General features: G+C 47.6%; 1 protein-coding gene across 1 annotated transcript; it reads left to right on the top strand.

Annotated features, from left to right (window-relative positions):
- The first annotated feature begins 3,366 nt into the window (after window positions 1–3,366).
- On the top strand, window positions 3,367–5,889 carry LOC105807700 (chromosome unknown open reading frame, human C9orf152). Its single transcript, XM_012641127.1, has 2 exons — window positions 3,367–3,559; window positions 5,363–5,889. Exons 1-2 carry the CDS (start codon window positions 3,367–3,369, stop codon window positions 5,887–5,889), a joined length of 720 nt encoding a protein of 239 aa, XP_012496581.1.
- Window positions 5,890–17,254: the final 11,365 nt, after the last annotated feature.

Genomic DNA, 17,254 nt, shown 5'->3' with positions numbered 1-17,254 from the left:
AAAGGTCACCAGTTAGTGGCAGCAGCCCGGGAAGGGCTCCAGACTCAATCATATTTGTTGTTTATTTCTGAAAACTCCCTGGGATGAGATACAGTTGCCAATTTTTTCTTCCACTATTATTATTGTTATCACAAATCACAGGAAAAGGACAGTTTATTTAGTAAGTGGTATTGACACAATTAGGCAATTACTTGAGGAAAAAATACCTCGATCCTTGCCTTATACCTAACACTTTAAAATCAATTCCAAATGGATTAAAGATTTGAGTTTCAAAAGAAAGAGAGGAACTGCATAAACCAAAAGATGGAACTTAAAGCTCCTAAAAGGCATGCACACAAGCAGTTGACAGCCTCTACATATTTCTCATTGAAATATCCACAAATATGCACACACAGAAAGACAAAAACTATTAATACCAAAAGAAAAAGGCTGAGGAGAAAATGCCAAAATATAATAGAAATCTAATCTGATTTTATGGCAGGTACAGCTGGACCAGAGTGGGTGGCTCTTGCCTTGATCTCATAATAGGGAGACTCGCTGATAACAAGGCATGAAGAAGTTTCGGCTATCTCCCACCACCTTTCTCTTAACCAGAGACCCCAGGACCCAGAAAATGGGGCAAATGGCTCTCTAGAGCAGTGGAGAACTTCAGAAATATACCAATCTCTAGACAGCACCCCAGACTAATTAAATCAGAATATTTAGGGAAAGTACTCACGCAGTGGTGTTTTCAATGTGTAGCCAGACTGATAACCAGTCTTCTGCAAAATCTGCAAAATTGCTCAGATGCTAGCTATTCTATAGGGCAGGTGGGGAGATGAGACTCTGTCCTCTCCCATTTTGGCCACCCATCATCTTTTGTGATATTCTCTCCTTCCTTCCCATCTGGGATGCCTCTCTTTGTGGTTTTTTCTCCTATCATTTTGACTATACTTTTTCACTTTTCAACAGTATCTACCTACTTCTTTCTGGCTCCTAAATATTGGTCTTCTCAGAGCTTGGTCTCTTGAAATCTCTTGAATTGAAAATCTCATCCAGTTCCAAGACTTGAACTGACACATATGAGCTGAAGACTTCCATTCCTACGAGATAGGGTGGGCATTTCCTCCTCCATAATCCTCCTCCAGGAGTGCGTACCCACTCCACCGATGGAGCCCTTCCTGCCCAGCCAGGATAAATGGAGGAGGTCCTGATGAGGTAGGGAAAAGAAAATGACCTTGTAAAAAAAATGTGATAGCACAAGGGTTATGTCAAGAAGTAGTCTTATAGAAGCTCCACCCAGCCTGGACCATTCATCCTCCTCTCCAATAGTTAGACCATGATAGTACACCAGACCATAGAAAGAAATTAGAGCCAGGACAGGCAAGGAGAAAGAGGACAGTAGGACAATAAAGAGGAGGTCTCTATACTGCCCATTGAACATGGACTTGAAAAAGCTAATAGGGAGCTGGAAAAGGACAAAGAAAAAGCTATTTGGGGCTATCTCTCTATTTTATATATTTCTGAGTATCTTATGGTAAAACTTCCAATGATGAACTGTATCATTTTCACAAATAATGACATCTGCATTTCCAGCTCAGATCTTTCTATCAAGCTTCTAACTCCCTCCTAATGACTCAAAGGTGATAGGCACCTCAAATGTAATATCTAAAGCAAATCCCTCTTCCTCTTCCTCCCCTTAATCTGCTCCTCTCTTGCATACATCTCTGTGAATAGAATTGTCATCCCTCCACCTGGTATGGGTTAAATTGTGTCCACTCCCCCCCAAGTTTATATGTTGAAGTCCTAATCCCCATACCTCAGAACGTGACCTTGTTTGGATATAGGGTCATTGCAGATGTAATTAGTTACATTAAGATGAGGTCATTAGATTGGGCTCTAATCCAATGTAACTGGTATCCTTATAAAAATAGGAAATCTGGACACAGAGACACACACACAAAGAGAACATCATGTGAAGATGAAGGCAGAGATCCAGTTATTCCTTTACGAGCCAAGGAACACCGAAAGTTGCCAGCAAACCACCAGAAGTTAGGTGAGAGGCATGAAACAGATTCTCTCTCATAGCCCCCAGAAGGAACCAACCCTGCTGACACCTTGATCTTGGACTTCTAACCTCCAGAACTGTGAGACAATAAATGTCCCAATCCTTTGTTATGGCAGCCCGGCAAACTAATACACTACCCAGTGAAGATTTGCCTCCATCCCCCCTCGCTCCCCATATCCAGTGACTAGATCCTGTCTGGTTAACCTCCAGAACATCTCCTAGGTTCAGCCTCTACTCAGTTTCCATTGTCTCTGTTGGTGTATTGGGTATTGGATAATCTGTAAGCACCGTGGTGGAAGATAGGAAGGGACTTAGTTGACCAAATGGAGCAAGGATAGGCCAAAGCTGGAGAGGGAAGATCTGGGACTTGAAAGGGATTTGGCAGTGGTGGGACTGTCGGGCAGAGGGTGAGGTGCCCCTAGCTGTGGGTGAGATTGACACCAACTTACCGCTTGGTTGGAAAATGCTGAGACCGCAGAGGCTGCATTGAATGTCAAAGGGGCGGGGCTGACTAGAGGCAGGGCTCTCCAGGGCTCTGTCCCCACCACAGCCGACTTGGGACCAGGCTTGCACCTAGGCTGTGCATTGGGGGCTGAGCAGAGATCTTGGGGAGATCTCTGCTACCGGGTTGTCCCAGGGCACGGCCACAGGGTGCACATCAGAGGCACCAGCTTTGTGACACTGCTGAGGGTGTTGCTTTGAACAACCGCAAAGCAAACCGGCAGGTTTGCCGATGAGTGCCACGTTCCAGTCCAAGATGCGTGAGCTGAGTGGCACTTGGCATTCCCAGGCCCCAGTTCCAGCTCTGCTGGGAAATGGGAGACTTCGCTGTGGCTCTTGGAAAAGGATTCTAAACTCCAGGATCAAGCCATGAAAGGACCTGGAATAAGACACGTCCTTGGGCTCTCAGGAGGACTCTGAGCAGCTGTGCCTGCCTTTCTCTTCAGTCCCCTCCCTTCTCCCCTCTCCCCTTCCCCATTGCTCCTTCCCTCCCTCCTCCCGTCCATCCCCTTCCTCCCCACTCCTTTCTCTCACTCTGTTCATCCCCCCTTGCCACTGTCGCCTCCCTCCTCCATTCCTTCCTCCCCCTTCAGACCAGCTCTCTCCTCCGACCTTTCCTTCTCTTACTTCCCCATCTCCCACCTTCTCCTCCTTCTCCTTCTCCTTCTCCTTCCTTCTCCTTCTCCTCCCTTCTTTCTCCCTCGCCTTGTCTTCCCCCTCCCTCCTCACCGTGGCTCCCCCTTTCCACCCTCCTTTCTCCCATCACCTCCCCGCTGCCTGCCCCACCTGGCAGTGTTTGCTTTCCTCCCGGATCCCGGATGAAAGGGTTGCCCTGCCCGTGCCCTGCTGTGCCCCATTTCTGGCAGCTGGGGCCTGGCTTCATGGCTGAGGGCTCCAGGACACAGACCCCGGGGAAAGGGCCCCCTCTTAGCATCCAGCTCCTGCGAGCCCAGTATGAAGGCCTGAGGAGGCAGCAGCGGGCCCAGGCCCACCTCGTGGTGCTCCCGAAAGGTAGGGCTGGGCAGAAGGGGGGCTGGCTGTGGGAGGAACGGGTGGCTGAGCTCAGGGAGTCCTATCCAGGGCAGCTCTCCCAGCCGTGGCCCCTGCCAAGTGAGCTAGGGCCTCAGCCAGGCATCTGGCTGCCAGGACCACTCCTGGCCTTTGCTCTGATGTTCTGATCTTGCCAGACTAGTTGGCCTGGTCCCCCTGTGAGGCCAGGTGGGGTGCTGGAGCTCTGCCTCCTGGCCGGGTCTAACCGGGGCACCTCCTGCAAACCAGGGAAACTGGCTCTGGACAAAGAAGACGTGGCATTTCCAGCAGCCTGGGGACTAGCTGGGCCAGAGGAAGCCCCAGGGCTCAGGGACCTGTGAGACACGCTGGGTTCATCTAGCCTCGAACAACAACCTCCTCCTTATGGGCAAAAGCCTCCTCCCTTTGGGAACTCAGATTTCATCCCAGGGGGAGTCAAAAACACAGGGCTCAGAAAGCAAGTAGTTGTCAAATCCCAGCCCTTCATCCTCTAACAGGTCTAGGGAGGAGGGAAGGGGCCTTGAAAGGTCACAGCTGGGCCCTGAGGGTTTCTGTGGCTGTTTGCACAGCTCAGCGGACTCACTGAGTGGTCTTCCCTTCACCAGGCTGGGCTGGGAAGGAACCAGGGCCCAGAGGGACCTCACCGTCTAGGGCAGGAAGCGTGGTGCCTTTTGGAGACAAAGGTGGCACCTCTGAGCTGACGGAGCCCATCTCCCATTACCTTGGCTGCTGCCGGCAGCGGGATCTGTTTGAACTTCGCTAGCACAGCCAAATAACCCCCTCTCCACAGAGCATAAGCTGAAAGGTTCCTAAATCTCTGCCCCACCCTCAAGGGTAGTTACTCATTCAGTCATTCAGCAAATACGTAGTAAATTAAACCCCTATCAAATGAAGATGCCACGTTTAACACACCTGGGATCCAGACTCTCAAATCTGGTTGCTTAATGGCAGGATCCAAAGACATCTCGAGCTCAGCATGCCCCAGAGAATTCCCCACCCCTGTGCTGGCCCTTTCTCCTGCACTTGGTGACTCAGTGCTCGCTCTTTTGTCACTGCCGTGTGGTAAGTTATGGCAGGTTCACGCAAGGAGCTCTCAGGCATGGCTTTGGCTTTCTCAGGGAAGACGTCTGACGCCCGGCTATGCGAGTGCACGTGAATCCACACGTGTGTGAGTGTGTGTGCGCCCTGGCCCTTTGGCCCTCTTTTGCCCTCAAATGTTAGGAATACCTCCTCCCAGAGTTCACTCCCTCACTTCAGTTTTTTTGTTTTGTTTTGTTCTCTACCCATGAGATTACTTCAGTTTTCAATCCTCTATTATACTTGAGTGTTTTCATTGCATTGGTTACCACCCAAAATTTTATTATAATAATTTTATTATAATATAATCCTTTGCTTATTGTCTTTCTATTCTGCTATGACACACCCGTGAAGGTGTGGATTCTGTCTCAATGTTCACTGCTGTTTTCCCGGACCTAGAATAAATAATAATAGAATAAATAAATAATGCCTGGCACATATCAAGTGCTCAATAAATATTTGCTGAATGAATGAATGTGTGTGTGTGTGTGTGTGTGTGTGTGTACGGGAGAGAGTGCATGTGTGTGTGAGCGTGCAAGTGAAACTACGTGTGCATCCGTGTGTGTGTAGGCATGCAGTGTACTGGACCCCTGGCCTCCCTGACATTCTGGGTATGGCCTTCCTTCAGCGTGAAGGCTCTGAGACCCCCTGAATGAGAGCTGCCTGTGTCCCCTCCAGTGAAGATCTGCTTGTGCCTTCTTTTCTCAGGAGGGAACATGCCTGCTTCTACTGAACCCATGGTCAGCGCTGTTTGGATTAACAGAGAGAGAAGGTGCTCCCTGTCCCTGGAGGAGGCTGCTCCGGAGGCAGAGGGGATGGTGGAGGAGGATAACCAACACTGTCTTCAGGCCCCTGTGTCTCCATGGCACACACACCTAGAGATGCATTGTTTGGCCCAAACTGTGTCCCCGGAAACCAGTCATCAAGGGAAGCACAGGAGCAAGCTGGTGGGGTCAGACCAAAGGCTCCCTCTGGAAGGAGAGACACACTTGTTTGGAAACAATCGGATAATTCAGCAAGGAACCACAATCCCAGAGGCAGCCCAACGTCAATGCCAGGTGGGCAATACTGAAACAAAGGCAGTGGGATCTGGCTTAAAATTCAGCATTCCCCGTCCTCCCTCCATAAAGCAGCCACACAGGTCTGGCAAACCAGCTCACTATCCATTTCCCCAGAGGAAAACTCCCAGGATCTCCCAAGCTGCCCGGAACCTGGGCTTATATGGCCCAGCCTGAAGCTTTCTACTCAGCCAGACGTCTCAGCCTTGAGGCCATCCATGGCCTCATCAAAGAACAGAGGAGGCAGAGCAAGAACTAGAGCCTCTAGCTATGAGCAAGAACTGGACTAACCCACTGCAGGCACTGTGGGAAATGAACTTCGCAGTGGAAACATGGTCTTGCCCTTCAAAAAAGAAGAGATTGCCCGGGCCAGATTGCTCGCAGTTTAGGGTGAAAGTGTACTATCCTATCAGTGCAGCCCCATTCTGCTTATACGAGAAGAAGACATTGCAGTGGAGCTCTGGATGCATGTTCCTTGGGGAGGCCCAGCAGGACTTCTGCTCTGCCCCTGGAATTGGAGAATTTTGAAACATAAAGCAGAGACTCAAGTGGATGGAATGCCTCAGCAATGCCCACAGATCAATGAGTGATCTTGTATTCAGTATCTTCTGATGATGTCACACATATTCTGGAGGAGATGAGCTCTGAGAATTCAGAACGTGGTTCTCTTTCCTGTGCCTGGGGGCCATCCCACTTAAAAGCCACTACATTTATTGGTAGTGACCATACAAGTTCAGCTTGAGCTCCCCAAAGTATGGCCACCCTGAGTAAAGAGGGTCAGATCAATGCCACCTACCATCTCATACCTTTAAGGGGTCTTTAGGAAGGGCTGATCGTCTATCACCTCTCACTGACACTGTACCTTCCAGCCTCATCACGGATTTCCTCCCTCCCTCCCTTCCTTCCTTACATCTTTCTTCCTTCTCCTTCTCTCTCCAAAATTAACTTCTTATTAAAAACTCCCAATTCTGATGCTTTGGGAGTGATGAATAAAATAAGAAAAAAATTCTTCCAATCATTGACGATATATAGCGATGGGAGCTTGAGCAAAAAGAGACAAATATTTCTGCTTGGAAAATATGTGTTCCCCACCAACTACCCCCTTTTCAGCCTATCTTGAATCACTCAGATCCTTCCTGGGATCAAATATACATTTCTAAACCCAAGACAAAGGGAAGCAGGTGTTACTTGGGTAATGGGGAAGAAAGCTTGTCTCTCCTGGTTAATGTTTAACTTTAGTTCCGATGTTTAAAAACACCTAAGGTGCCTTTCCCTTATATCAGATTCTCTTTATGAAGTTTTATCCACATTTTCCTTTTTTCCCCAAGGCGATCCAGTCTTTCTCATCCACATCCAGAGTTGTTAACTACAAATGTCATTCCCTGTCAAAACTATTATAGGTGCCTGCTTCTTGGACTACTCCGAAATTCACTCTAATGTGAGAATTCACTGTGATTCCTCTTGCCAATAATTAATAAGATTTAGTTGTTGTTTATTTAATACTCTAATGAAAATCAAGAAATTTTTTTCAAAAATCTTTGTCCTTTGCATTTGTTTAAAGAAGATTCCCAGAAGTAACCTCTCTTTCCACAGTCTAATTAATCTTTCTCTCTTTGTTGTTCTAAAGGCTCCTGCGGGTCTGGCAACAGGTGCCAGGCACCTCTGTCCTGCGTACAAAGTGACAGAGAATGCACGGGCTGTGGAGTTAAGCAGACTTGGGTTTTAATCCAGCCATTCTCGATGTGTGATTTGGGCCTAGTTATTTAATCTCGGCTTTGGTTTCATCATCTGTAAAATGAAGTAGATAACGCTCACTTTCAAAAGGACTGGAAATGATATGTGTAAAAGTTCCTGGCACTCTCAGTAAGAGGCAGCAATCATTATTTTTAAAAGTTCATTACCTCTCCTCCTTCGCCTCCCACTCAGCCATCAGCCCCCTTGCAAGCCGCTTCTACGCCCACAAAGATTGAAGATCACTAACCACCCCCTCCTCTCCAAATTCAACTTCTTCTGGTCTTCCCTCTCTTTTATCTCTCCAGCATTCATGACTGTTACCATTGACACCCTGTGCCTTCTTCTCCTACCCCTCCTTTAGTTTTGGGATCTCTCAGTCTATGAGCTCCTTTAAGTCAAGGAGTTTGTCCGCTGTGTCTCATTGTCCCAGCACTGAGACTAAGTGGGCACACGGAGTACTCCACAAATGATCAAGTGAACGAATTAGAAAACGAGTGCCACATCTCCTTCCCACCCAACAGCCTAACTCTGCCCTCTCCCCTTTATTTATAGACTCTTCCAGGTTCAGACTCGGACTTTTTATTTTTCCTTTAATGTGTTCTCTCTAAGGAAACACGGAACAGCAGAACCATGAGTGGAAGTAAGAACCTGCCAGGCAGAGGGAACAAGATGTACAATGACTCTGACAAACGAAAGGTCCTAATGTGTATCAAGGGCTGGAAGAAGGCCAGTGGGATTCAAACACAGTCTCCAAGGGAGATAGTGGATGCTAAGGCCATGTATCCGTCATCATAGGCTATGGTTTGCTGCAGTAAGAAGTAACTCCCAAATCTCATAACAGAATCTTATTTTTCACTCATAAAAAGTCCATTGTGGATTTGGGCAAATTTCCAGGGCAGCAATTCAGCTTCCTAATCTTATCCACAATCTCACGGCACCACCATATCAATACTTGTTTTGTTGTCGCAGGAGAAGAGAGTGCATTAATAGTCACGTACTTGCCCTCAAATCACTTTCGCTCTCCCTGTTAGATTGTCCAAAGCCAGTTGCACGGTCAGAGTGTGACTTTATACTGAGAGTGTGGTGTCATGCCTTCTTCAAGGGAATGAAGAAGTACAATGATGCCATGTGCCTGGAAGAGAGAAGAAATGGAAACACGGCTGCGTAGCGTCACCGGCTAACACAGGCAGGCAGGCCAGGTCACTGAGGGTACCGTACTGTATTAGATTTCATTCCGAATACTCTGAGCAGCCATCGAGGGCGTTACATAGGAGACTAAAGTGATTTGACTTGCAGTTTAATCAGATGGCCCTAATTGTTTCACAGAGAATGAGTTGAGGTCGAGTTAGGAGGCAATGTCAGGAAAGCAGTGGCCAGGGCAAGTTCAGTGGGAGAGATGCTCTTAGCTCAAGCAAGGGTGGGAGCAGAAGAGATGGAGAAAAAGTGGATACATGTGACATATATTTTGCAGTTAGAATTACTAGAATTTGTTGAAGGGAAATCGTAAGTTCAGTTTGAAGGATATTGAGTTGAGATGCCTGTGACATACAAATGAAAATATCAAGCAGGGGAGTGGATACATGAGACTCTAGTTTTGGGCTAAGGGTGTAAACTCAGGGGTCATCAGTATGTGGAGGCACTTAAACGAACTTGAAAGGACAAGTTCACCTATTTAGACCACAGAGAGAAGACAGGGTCCAGAATGAGTCCCGAAAACTCCTATTTACTTAGGAGAAAAATCCCTAAGGATTTTTCTAATCCTTTCTTAGAAGAGGTGGGGCTGGGGGAGGAGCCAGGGAAGAACACTGAGAAGGAGCGACCAGAGGGGAAGGAGAGCCAGGGAGCGTGTGAGGTCACGGAACTCAAGGGGCAAGAGTCAGTGGGAGACCCTGTGCAGGTCACTCCCCTAATTGAAATTCTTCAGCCTGGAGCTGCTTTTTCTTGAGCGTGGGTTTAAGAGGCGGGAGTCTAAGAGGCAATGCCGATTGTGTGGAAACTCTTCATCCAGGGGCAGGCAAAGTCAGCGTTAGCATGTGCGGGTCACAGCTGACTGATGTCGCCAAGGCTGGCTTCAGGCTGCCTTTGCCCCAAAGGCCTGGCCTTCCCGGGTTGGGTCAACCCCAGGCCAGGCCAGGAGAGGGGCTAAGGATTGAGTGTTTCCTGTGGCAGGGCTTGGAGGAAAAGGCAGGGAGGGGTGGAGCTTTGAATCCTCTCACTCCCTTCCCACAAGGCTACTCCCGCCAAGAGCGTTAGCCCTGAACTATCTCTTTCTCAATCACACACTCGTCCTCCTACCAACCCATGGACTATGGAACTTGCTTGGGGCAAAGGGCTCAGACCACTGTCGAGGCTGTCACACCACCCATGACTCTGATCTTCTTTCCTGTGCTGGTGGGGACTGGGGCTAACCTCTTTCCACACCCTACACAGGGTTAGCAGAAGAAGGTTTTCTCAAGGTCTGTAAGTTCTGCATGGGGCAGGTCACCTTTACCTGGGTCCCCAGCCTCCTGGCTCCCAGGGAGGACCCCCCTGGCAGATGCATCAGTCTCCAGTTTCAGCACCACCGTGGGTGGATGGTGACCCTGGCGGCGTTACTCACCTCTCAGAGCCACAGATTCCCCAGTTGTAACTGCAGGGGCCGGTACCACACTCACCACCCTCTCCCGCGGAGAAGGAGCAGGGCGGGAGGAGCAGGGCGGGGGAAGAGAGGTGTTGCGGTCACTCTAGGAAAGAAAAGATCTTTTCCAAGAACTGTTAGCAACTCGGCTCAGTCCAAGGGCTCCTTCCCTGCCAGGGGCGGGCTCCCCTCATTCTCTGTCTGGTTCCCCAGCTTTCAGGCACCCCTGTCATTAAAGCCATTCATTCCAGTTCTTAAGACTCGGAACTACTGGAATTTAAAAGACCGTGGAGAGAGGAAGAGGGAATGGCCTTCACACAAATGTTGAATGTCCCCAGGAGGCAGCCTCCTCCCAGCCTTGTGTCACTGAGGGGGGAAGGGCCTTTTCCTTTTTTTCAAATTGTTGCTTTCTTTCTGCAGGCTCTAAGGCTGTGGTTCTCAAACTTTGGCATACATCAGAGTCACCTGGAAAGCTTGTTAAAACACTGATTGCTGGTCCCTAGCTCCAAAGTTTCTGATTCACTGGTGGGGTAGGGGTTAGAGTTTCTGTTTTTTTAAAGACAGGGTCTTGCTCTATCACCCAGGCTGGAGTGTAGTGGTGTCATCCTAACTCACTACAGCCTCGAACTCCTTGGCTCAAGTGATCCTCCTGCCTCAGCCTCCTGAGTAGCTGGGACTACAGGCGTGCGCCACCACGCCTGGCTGAGAATTTACATTTCTGACCGTTTCCCAGATGATGATGCTAGTCTGGGAACCACACTTTGAGAACCACTGCTCTTGGGGATGTGGCTGACATAAAAAAAAAAAACAAAAACAAAAACAAAAAACCCTGGCAATTCTTAGACTGCGGGGGTCTTTGGTGACTCTTGTTTTCAGCTGTGGATTATAGACATCATTTGGGGGAAGAGTGGGAAGAGGCTATTGGCACCAGCTATTCAATGGTATGACCCTCACCCTGCCCCAGCCCCCAGCTCTCGCAGACACAGAAGACTGTCACCATCTTCACTGTGCCTCATGTGGGGTGCAGGGGGAGAGCTCTGCCTTCGCTTTTTAGGAGACGTTAAATCCTGCCCTGGACTCCCCAGGCAGAGGGGAGATTTCCTTTCAGGAGCTAAGCTGAGCTGTTGGTTGGGTGCAAGGGTATACTGAACTCCAGAACTCCCTTCCTGGGCATCTTGATTGCAGGCAGAACATAGAGAGGAAATACCGCCAGGTGTCTGTGGCCGTGTTCTCACCCTCTGTCTCGGCACTCAGGCTCCTCTGGGGCTCTCCTCTAGGGAACCATCTGCGTCCACTGACACCACGTTAGGGACCCAGCTTGGAAAAGGGCTTCTTCCAAGGCCTCTGCTCTCTCACAGACTGGGGCTTCCTTAGCGCCTCTGTGTGCATGTGTGTGGGGAGGAGGCTCCCGCAGTGGCCGATGGGGGAGGTTGGTGGGGAAGGGTGGAAGGAAGGCAACTAAGAAATGCAGCTCCTTCCCTCCTTGGGGAGCTACTGTCAAACTGCCTCCAAATGTCACAGCCACCAGGACATGTCCCCATGGCTGTGGGAGAAGCCAGGTCTCAGAGAGGATCTGGCCTTCATACTTTAAGACTGGTCCCTTTTTGAATCTTTCATATTATTTTGAAAAAAATGATAATTTTAACTTTGTTTTCTGGGTTTTCTGGGTTCTGAAATTCCTTTAGTCTGGAAAAATTATACATCTTTTCCAGTGGCACCCCCAGCCTCAGGTTCTTCCTGAGGGGACCCTTCTATGGTCTACCTTATTTCTTTAAAATCTCTGCATCCCAGCTTGTGAATAGGGTACTCATATTTACAGTCGGTAATTCTAACATGATCTATAACTTGCTCAAGGTGCACAGCTAGCAAATTGCACAGAGAAGAGTCAAATTCCAGAGTCTAAACCCTTAACTACGTTAAACTACCTCCTACCGCCTTCCTTTCACTTTTTTCTATGTCGTCATAGCTGGGAAATCCCCCCTCCCCAAAATATTTTTTAATTGAAACTGGTGATGGTGAAATTGGTGTTTCTGAGCAGAGGCCACAGAGAACCATATGACTTTTCTAAATACTCCTTCCTAAAACCTAGCCTTTCCCCAGCCAGGCCTTGGTTAACCCTCTGAGTTCTTCACAAACGTCCCTTTAGGCCATTTCTTTCTTGTCAAGAAAGAATCACTCACCTACTTTCATCATTTTCCCTCTGCATATAAATTCCTAAAAGCTTTTCTTTGGCTGTGATGCTGTTTCCCCCACAGATAATGAACAACGCGCTTCCTAGAAACAGAAAATTCAAGGCCCTGAACTGGTAGTTTTATTTCTTGGCCTTGGGTGTGTGGCAATGACATTAAGTTTTCCCCTCCATTTCCATCCAGGAAGACCATACATCCATGCTGTGTTATTAGCCCTTTTGTTTCCCCTTTGTCTGTTCACTGATGACCCTGCCACCCTGTGCAAATCCCCCCGAATTCCCCAAACCCAGGATCGTAATGAAGACTTGGCAGCACACCAAACTCTCAGCCCTGGCTGAGAAACAGGAGAGGGAGGAAAAAGCTGGTCGTGGCCAACACTGTGTCTTCTGCCGACTCAAACTCCAAGTGTTTCCAAGGTGAGCCTGAGCTGGCTCTTCACATCAGTACCAGCCCAGGTCCAGATTAGCAAACTTCCTCCTAATGCAGGGGCTGCTTCTCTTCGCCAGAAATGCAGGCGCCCTCACGGTTGGAGAGTTCTAAGAGCGAGCACCTGTCTCCCCCTGCCACGGACCCCTGTCCCTGCTGGTCTCAGATTCTACTTGCCAGATTCTCCCCCAACACTGGAGCCCCACTGTCTTCTTAAGCACTGCCCACAATACGCGTGACTGCACCTGAAGGTTTGGGTGACATTAAGATTATGAGTACGAAGGTGTATCAAGAAGAGCAAGTACATTAATTACACAGTGATTATCTTGTTACATTGCTGAAAGGACCCACAAGACTCAAACAGCTTATACTCAGACAGCTTCATTACAGGCATAGGGTACAATACAGCAACCTCAGGAGATGACCTAGAGATCTCAGGCACAAGCTTCTTTGTCTTCCCATCCCAGAGTCACTTGGGACACACTTTGTTTCCAGGTCTCAGTTACCACCAGCCCACAAGCAAAACACCTGAGTGCCAGCAACCCAAAGTCTACTTGTGGGGGGGGTCTCTTCTAGTGAGCTGGTCCTCTAGGCCATTCCTTAAGAGTCAAAACACCCCGGATGCCACCAAAACCAGATGTGTATCATAAAGCCATTTATTATCAAACATTACAGGTAGGCTGATACATCCCTTTCTGAAACTACTCATGAACCCATGGTTCAAGCATACCACTTATCTTCAGTTCAGGCATCCCATAGTGCTAGCTAAGGGTCACTACCGTACCCCAGGCAGCTCTGGAGATAAGCATGCTGTCCGTCCAGACCAGCTGATATTAACCCAGACTAAACAACATGGCAAATGTATTCAGCAACCACAGGAATCTTCTTCAGGCCTGTCTGAAAGGCTTACAACTCAGAATCAGAGAAACTAACACGAGTACCAGCAGCTGCAAGGTCTTGAAAGCTCTAAAAAGCCCTCCTCGGCTGCCCTGGAGTGAGAAGCAGGTAATGTGGCCAAGGGACATCTGAACATAGTCAACTTATTCATACCTGTGTGTGACTCTCTTCATGGATTTCATGGTGCCCCATGAGCCCCCGTTAAGAACGCCAGCACTGCTCCCACGAGAGGCAGGATTTGTGGAATGTGAGCATTCAGGTGCAGTATCCTTTGTGCTCACATACAGGATATGTTCTGATCCATCTGGAGGCCTTTCCAGGACTAATGAGCAGTCCCCCTATGTTCCTCCCATCTGTGCTTAGAGCTATTCTTCTTCTCAGAGTTCGTGCTGTTGTAACTATTGGAAGGAAAAGACCAGGTGTAGACTGTAATGAGGGAGGAAACGCAGCCTTAATCAACTTCTAACAGCTGATTCCCTTGGGCTTACTGTGCGTTGTTCTCCTGCCAGCTCCTGTGGCAGCAGTAGAAACCCTGGAATTACCGTTTCTTAATCATTAGAAGCCAATCTGCTGTCTGTCTTAATCAAGGCAGGGAAGCCAGAGCTCCTAGGGATACAAGGAGTTGGAACCACCTATGTTTTCAGTCAATGGCTTTCGCACACCTTAAGGTTTCTCAAGGCTGAACCATGTCCATGACAGTAAGGTCCTGGGGGTGATGGGACAACAGGATAGACGGAGCTTGAGTCTCTAAATGACTGCTTCCAACAAACCTGCCTTCGGACCTCAAATGCTCCCCTCAGACTGCAATATGAGAGAGAAACTTCTCTCTCCTTTCAGCCACTGAATTATTTATTGGGTTGGCTGTCTGGCTTTACTCAATACAGAAACGAGCGCCTAGTACTGGGGTGATTCCGTGAAGTGTGTGTTTGTGCGTACATGGGAACAGAAAGAGGCAAGGAAAACAGATACTGCAGGGTGGAGAGCTGGAGACTATTTTTATGGAAGGCCAGAACATTTGCATAACTCCGTAGACATCTGTGATAACGTAGAAGGCGGACCACATGCCTATGTGCTCTTGGGGCAGCAGTTGGAAAAAGCCAGAATTTTAGCGTCTGCTGGCTTTTAGGGACAGAGGCTGCTGTTACCAGACACTGTCAGCGCCCCATCCATATCCCCACGCCTTGGCCACATCAGCATACACGGTCCAATCTCCAACTGGCAGTAGTACTATCTCCCTCCTTGGTGCTCGTGTGAGCTGAAGAGAGGCTCCATTGATCTGAGCAAAAGCAGAGCTGGCCCAGGACCAAGACCAGACGTTTGTTTGCTGTTGAATCAAGTTGATGAGAGGGAAAGTTTGGGGGGTAAGAGCACAGGCCTTGGCTCAGACTGCCTGGGTTTGAAACCTCCTTTCATCACAGTTCTATCAGCTGGAGCAAGTTATTCAAACTCTCTGAGTGTTTCTTCATTTGTAAAATGCAGATGAAACTAATAGTTATGTACCTCGATAGCATGTAAGAATCGAATGAAATAATCCGTGTGAAAGGCTCAGCACAGTGCACCCTACAGAGCTAGCCCTCAAGAACTATGGGCCACCACCCTGATCAGCAATCAACATCGAGGCGAGATCCTCCACCAGCAAAAAGATTACAACTCTCTGAAGGCTCAGATGATCCTTAGCGTTTTATTTATTTATTTATTTCTACCTGTCACTAACTTGAAGCTCAGATCATTAGCATTTTTTAGCAATAAAGTATTTTTAAATAAAAAAAAAAAGAACTATGGGCCGTTATTGATAAGAAGCATGCAGGTGTCATCTGGCGACGAGGTCAGTTTTCCATTGAAATGTAAGTATAGGTAAGTGCGTCATTTGACCTACAGGTAGAACTGTACAAGTGGTGGTTTTCGTTCACTGTGGCGTTTGGGGAGTAGCTATATGTAGATCCATGGATTCCTATCTAGTGCGGAGGGTGGGAAAAGTCCTGGCCACCCAGGGAAGCTGGTAGCTGTGGAAGCTGCTCTTACAATGTTTTGGGGACCACTGCCACCTCGTGGCCACATTGCATACTTGCAGGCAAAGGTGAGCATCTTGAAATCAACTGAAAACAAAGCGTGAGGAACTTCACCCTTCCCATTATCAACGAAGGTGCTTCTGCAGCCTTCATGCTCATCTTGGAAAGTTCCTTTCTAAATTTCCCCTGAGAGTTCCTGGCCCTTATGATCCTCCACTAATGAGTTCTGAAATCTTTCTGGTTTTTACTAAACGTGTTATCACTTGGCTGTCTCTCTCATGTCCAGAAGAATACACAATAATCTGGGTCGGACAGCGAGAGGAAAAATTAAAAACATGCTAAGACAATATGGGTCATCACTGGGTGGCCTTGTTTAATAGTTAAGGAAAGGCAGGTGTGTAAACATTGCTTGATCTCTAAGCAGCTATGCCCTTTGACTCCCAATGCTGCTTAAGAACTTGACATACCTCCCGAGTTCCACTTGAAAGCATCCTAACAAACCCCCTTTTCATTTGTTTTTATATGCACATAACTTGACATATGGTAGGTACTCAAATAAGTATTTGTTGACTGAATATAGGGATTTAAGAGCATGAACTCTGAGCACATCTGTACCAAGCACTCACCAAACTCTTCACATATGACATCTGGTTTAATTCTCAGAGCAACTCTATGAATCACAAATCTGATCTAGAATAAGCAAATTGTCAAAGGTTCCACAGAAAAACTGGTGGTCCTCAAATTTGAGTTCCCTGCCTGATCCCAAAAGTTGAGCTCTTGTTAGAAAAGACATCGACACTCTAGCAGAAGCAGACAAATTAGAGCCTGGGATCCAAATTTGGCCTGTTCTTGTACATCCTGTAGGCTAAGAAGAGAGTTTACATGTTTAAATGGTTGAAAAAAATGAAAGAAAAATATTTCGTGCTGTGTGACAATTACATAGAACGCAAATTTCAATGTTCGTAAGTACAGTTTTACTGGAACACAGCCACGCTCATTCATTTACACATTGTCTACGGCTGCTTTCAAGTGACAATGGCAGGGCTGGGTAGCTGTGTGGCCCAAAAAGCCTAAAATATTTACTATCTGAACCTTTACAAAAAAGTTCGCCAAAAAAAAAAGTTAGAATGAACCTAGACGGCCACATAAACACCTGGTCAGCAATGTTTTCTAACCAGTTTTCGGTCAAAAGAGGTAAAGAGTCTCTGAAGATACTTAGAATTGGAATGAGGGGTCGTCCTAAGAATCCTGGCTTCATTATTCTTTTTAGAGAGATGATGAGCTGCAGGTGCAATAAACTCAGGCTATTCCCCAAACCACACTCCTAGTAAAAAAACAAATTGTGTTGTTCTCAGTGCAATCCTGAAGAGACCCAACTATCGTCGCAATATCAGCATGACTTTGCCTCCTTGGGAATTCTTGTAAGATGTAGTGGTTAATACTTCTGACTTTGGAAGTAAGACTGCCTAGATAGGTGACTTCGGGTGAGTCTCCACTTTATTTGTACTTTAGTTTCCTTAACAATAAAAAGGGGGGAATGACAATACTTACTTCCTAAGAATAAAGCCTTAAAAAATTACGGCCACATTATTAGTGCATTTCTTCAAATCTCAGATGCTATCAATTGGAATTTGAGTTTTTAAATATGACCATTAATAAAAAGCACTGTC

The sequence above is a fragment of the Propithecus coquereli genome, unplaced genomic scaffold (genome assembly GCF_000956105.1).
Source record: "Propithecus coquereli isolate 6110/MARCELLA unplaced genomic scaffold, Pcoq_1.0 Scaffold163, whole genome shotgun sequence".
Lineage (NCBI taxonomy): Eukaryota > Metazoa > Chordata > Mammalia > Primates > Indriidae > Propithecus > Propithecus coquereli.
This window is presented reverse-complemented; position numbering and strand designations above follow the sequence as displayed.

What these genes read in the sequence shown, in the direction of transcription:
- LOC105807700 (XM_012641127.1), top strand. Translation starts at nt 3,367, where the DNA reads ATGAAAGGGTTGCCCTGCCCGTGCCCTGCTGTGCCCCATTTCTGGCAG. An exon ending in CCTCGTGGTGCTCCCGAAAG is followed by an intron (nt 3,560 to 5,362) that starts GTAGGGCTGGGC and finishes TTCTTTTCTCAG; the next exon opens with GAGGGAACATGCCTGCTTCT.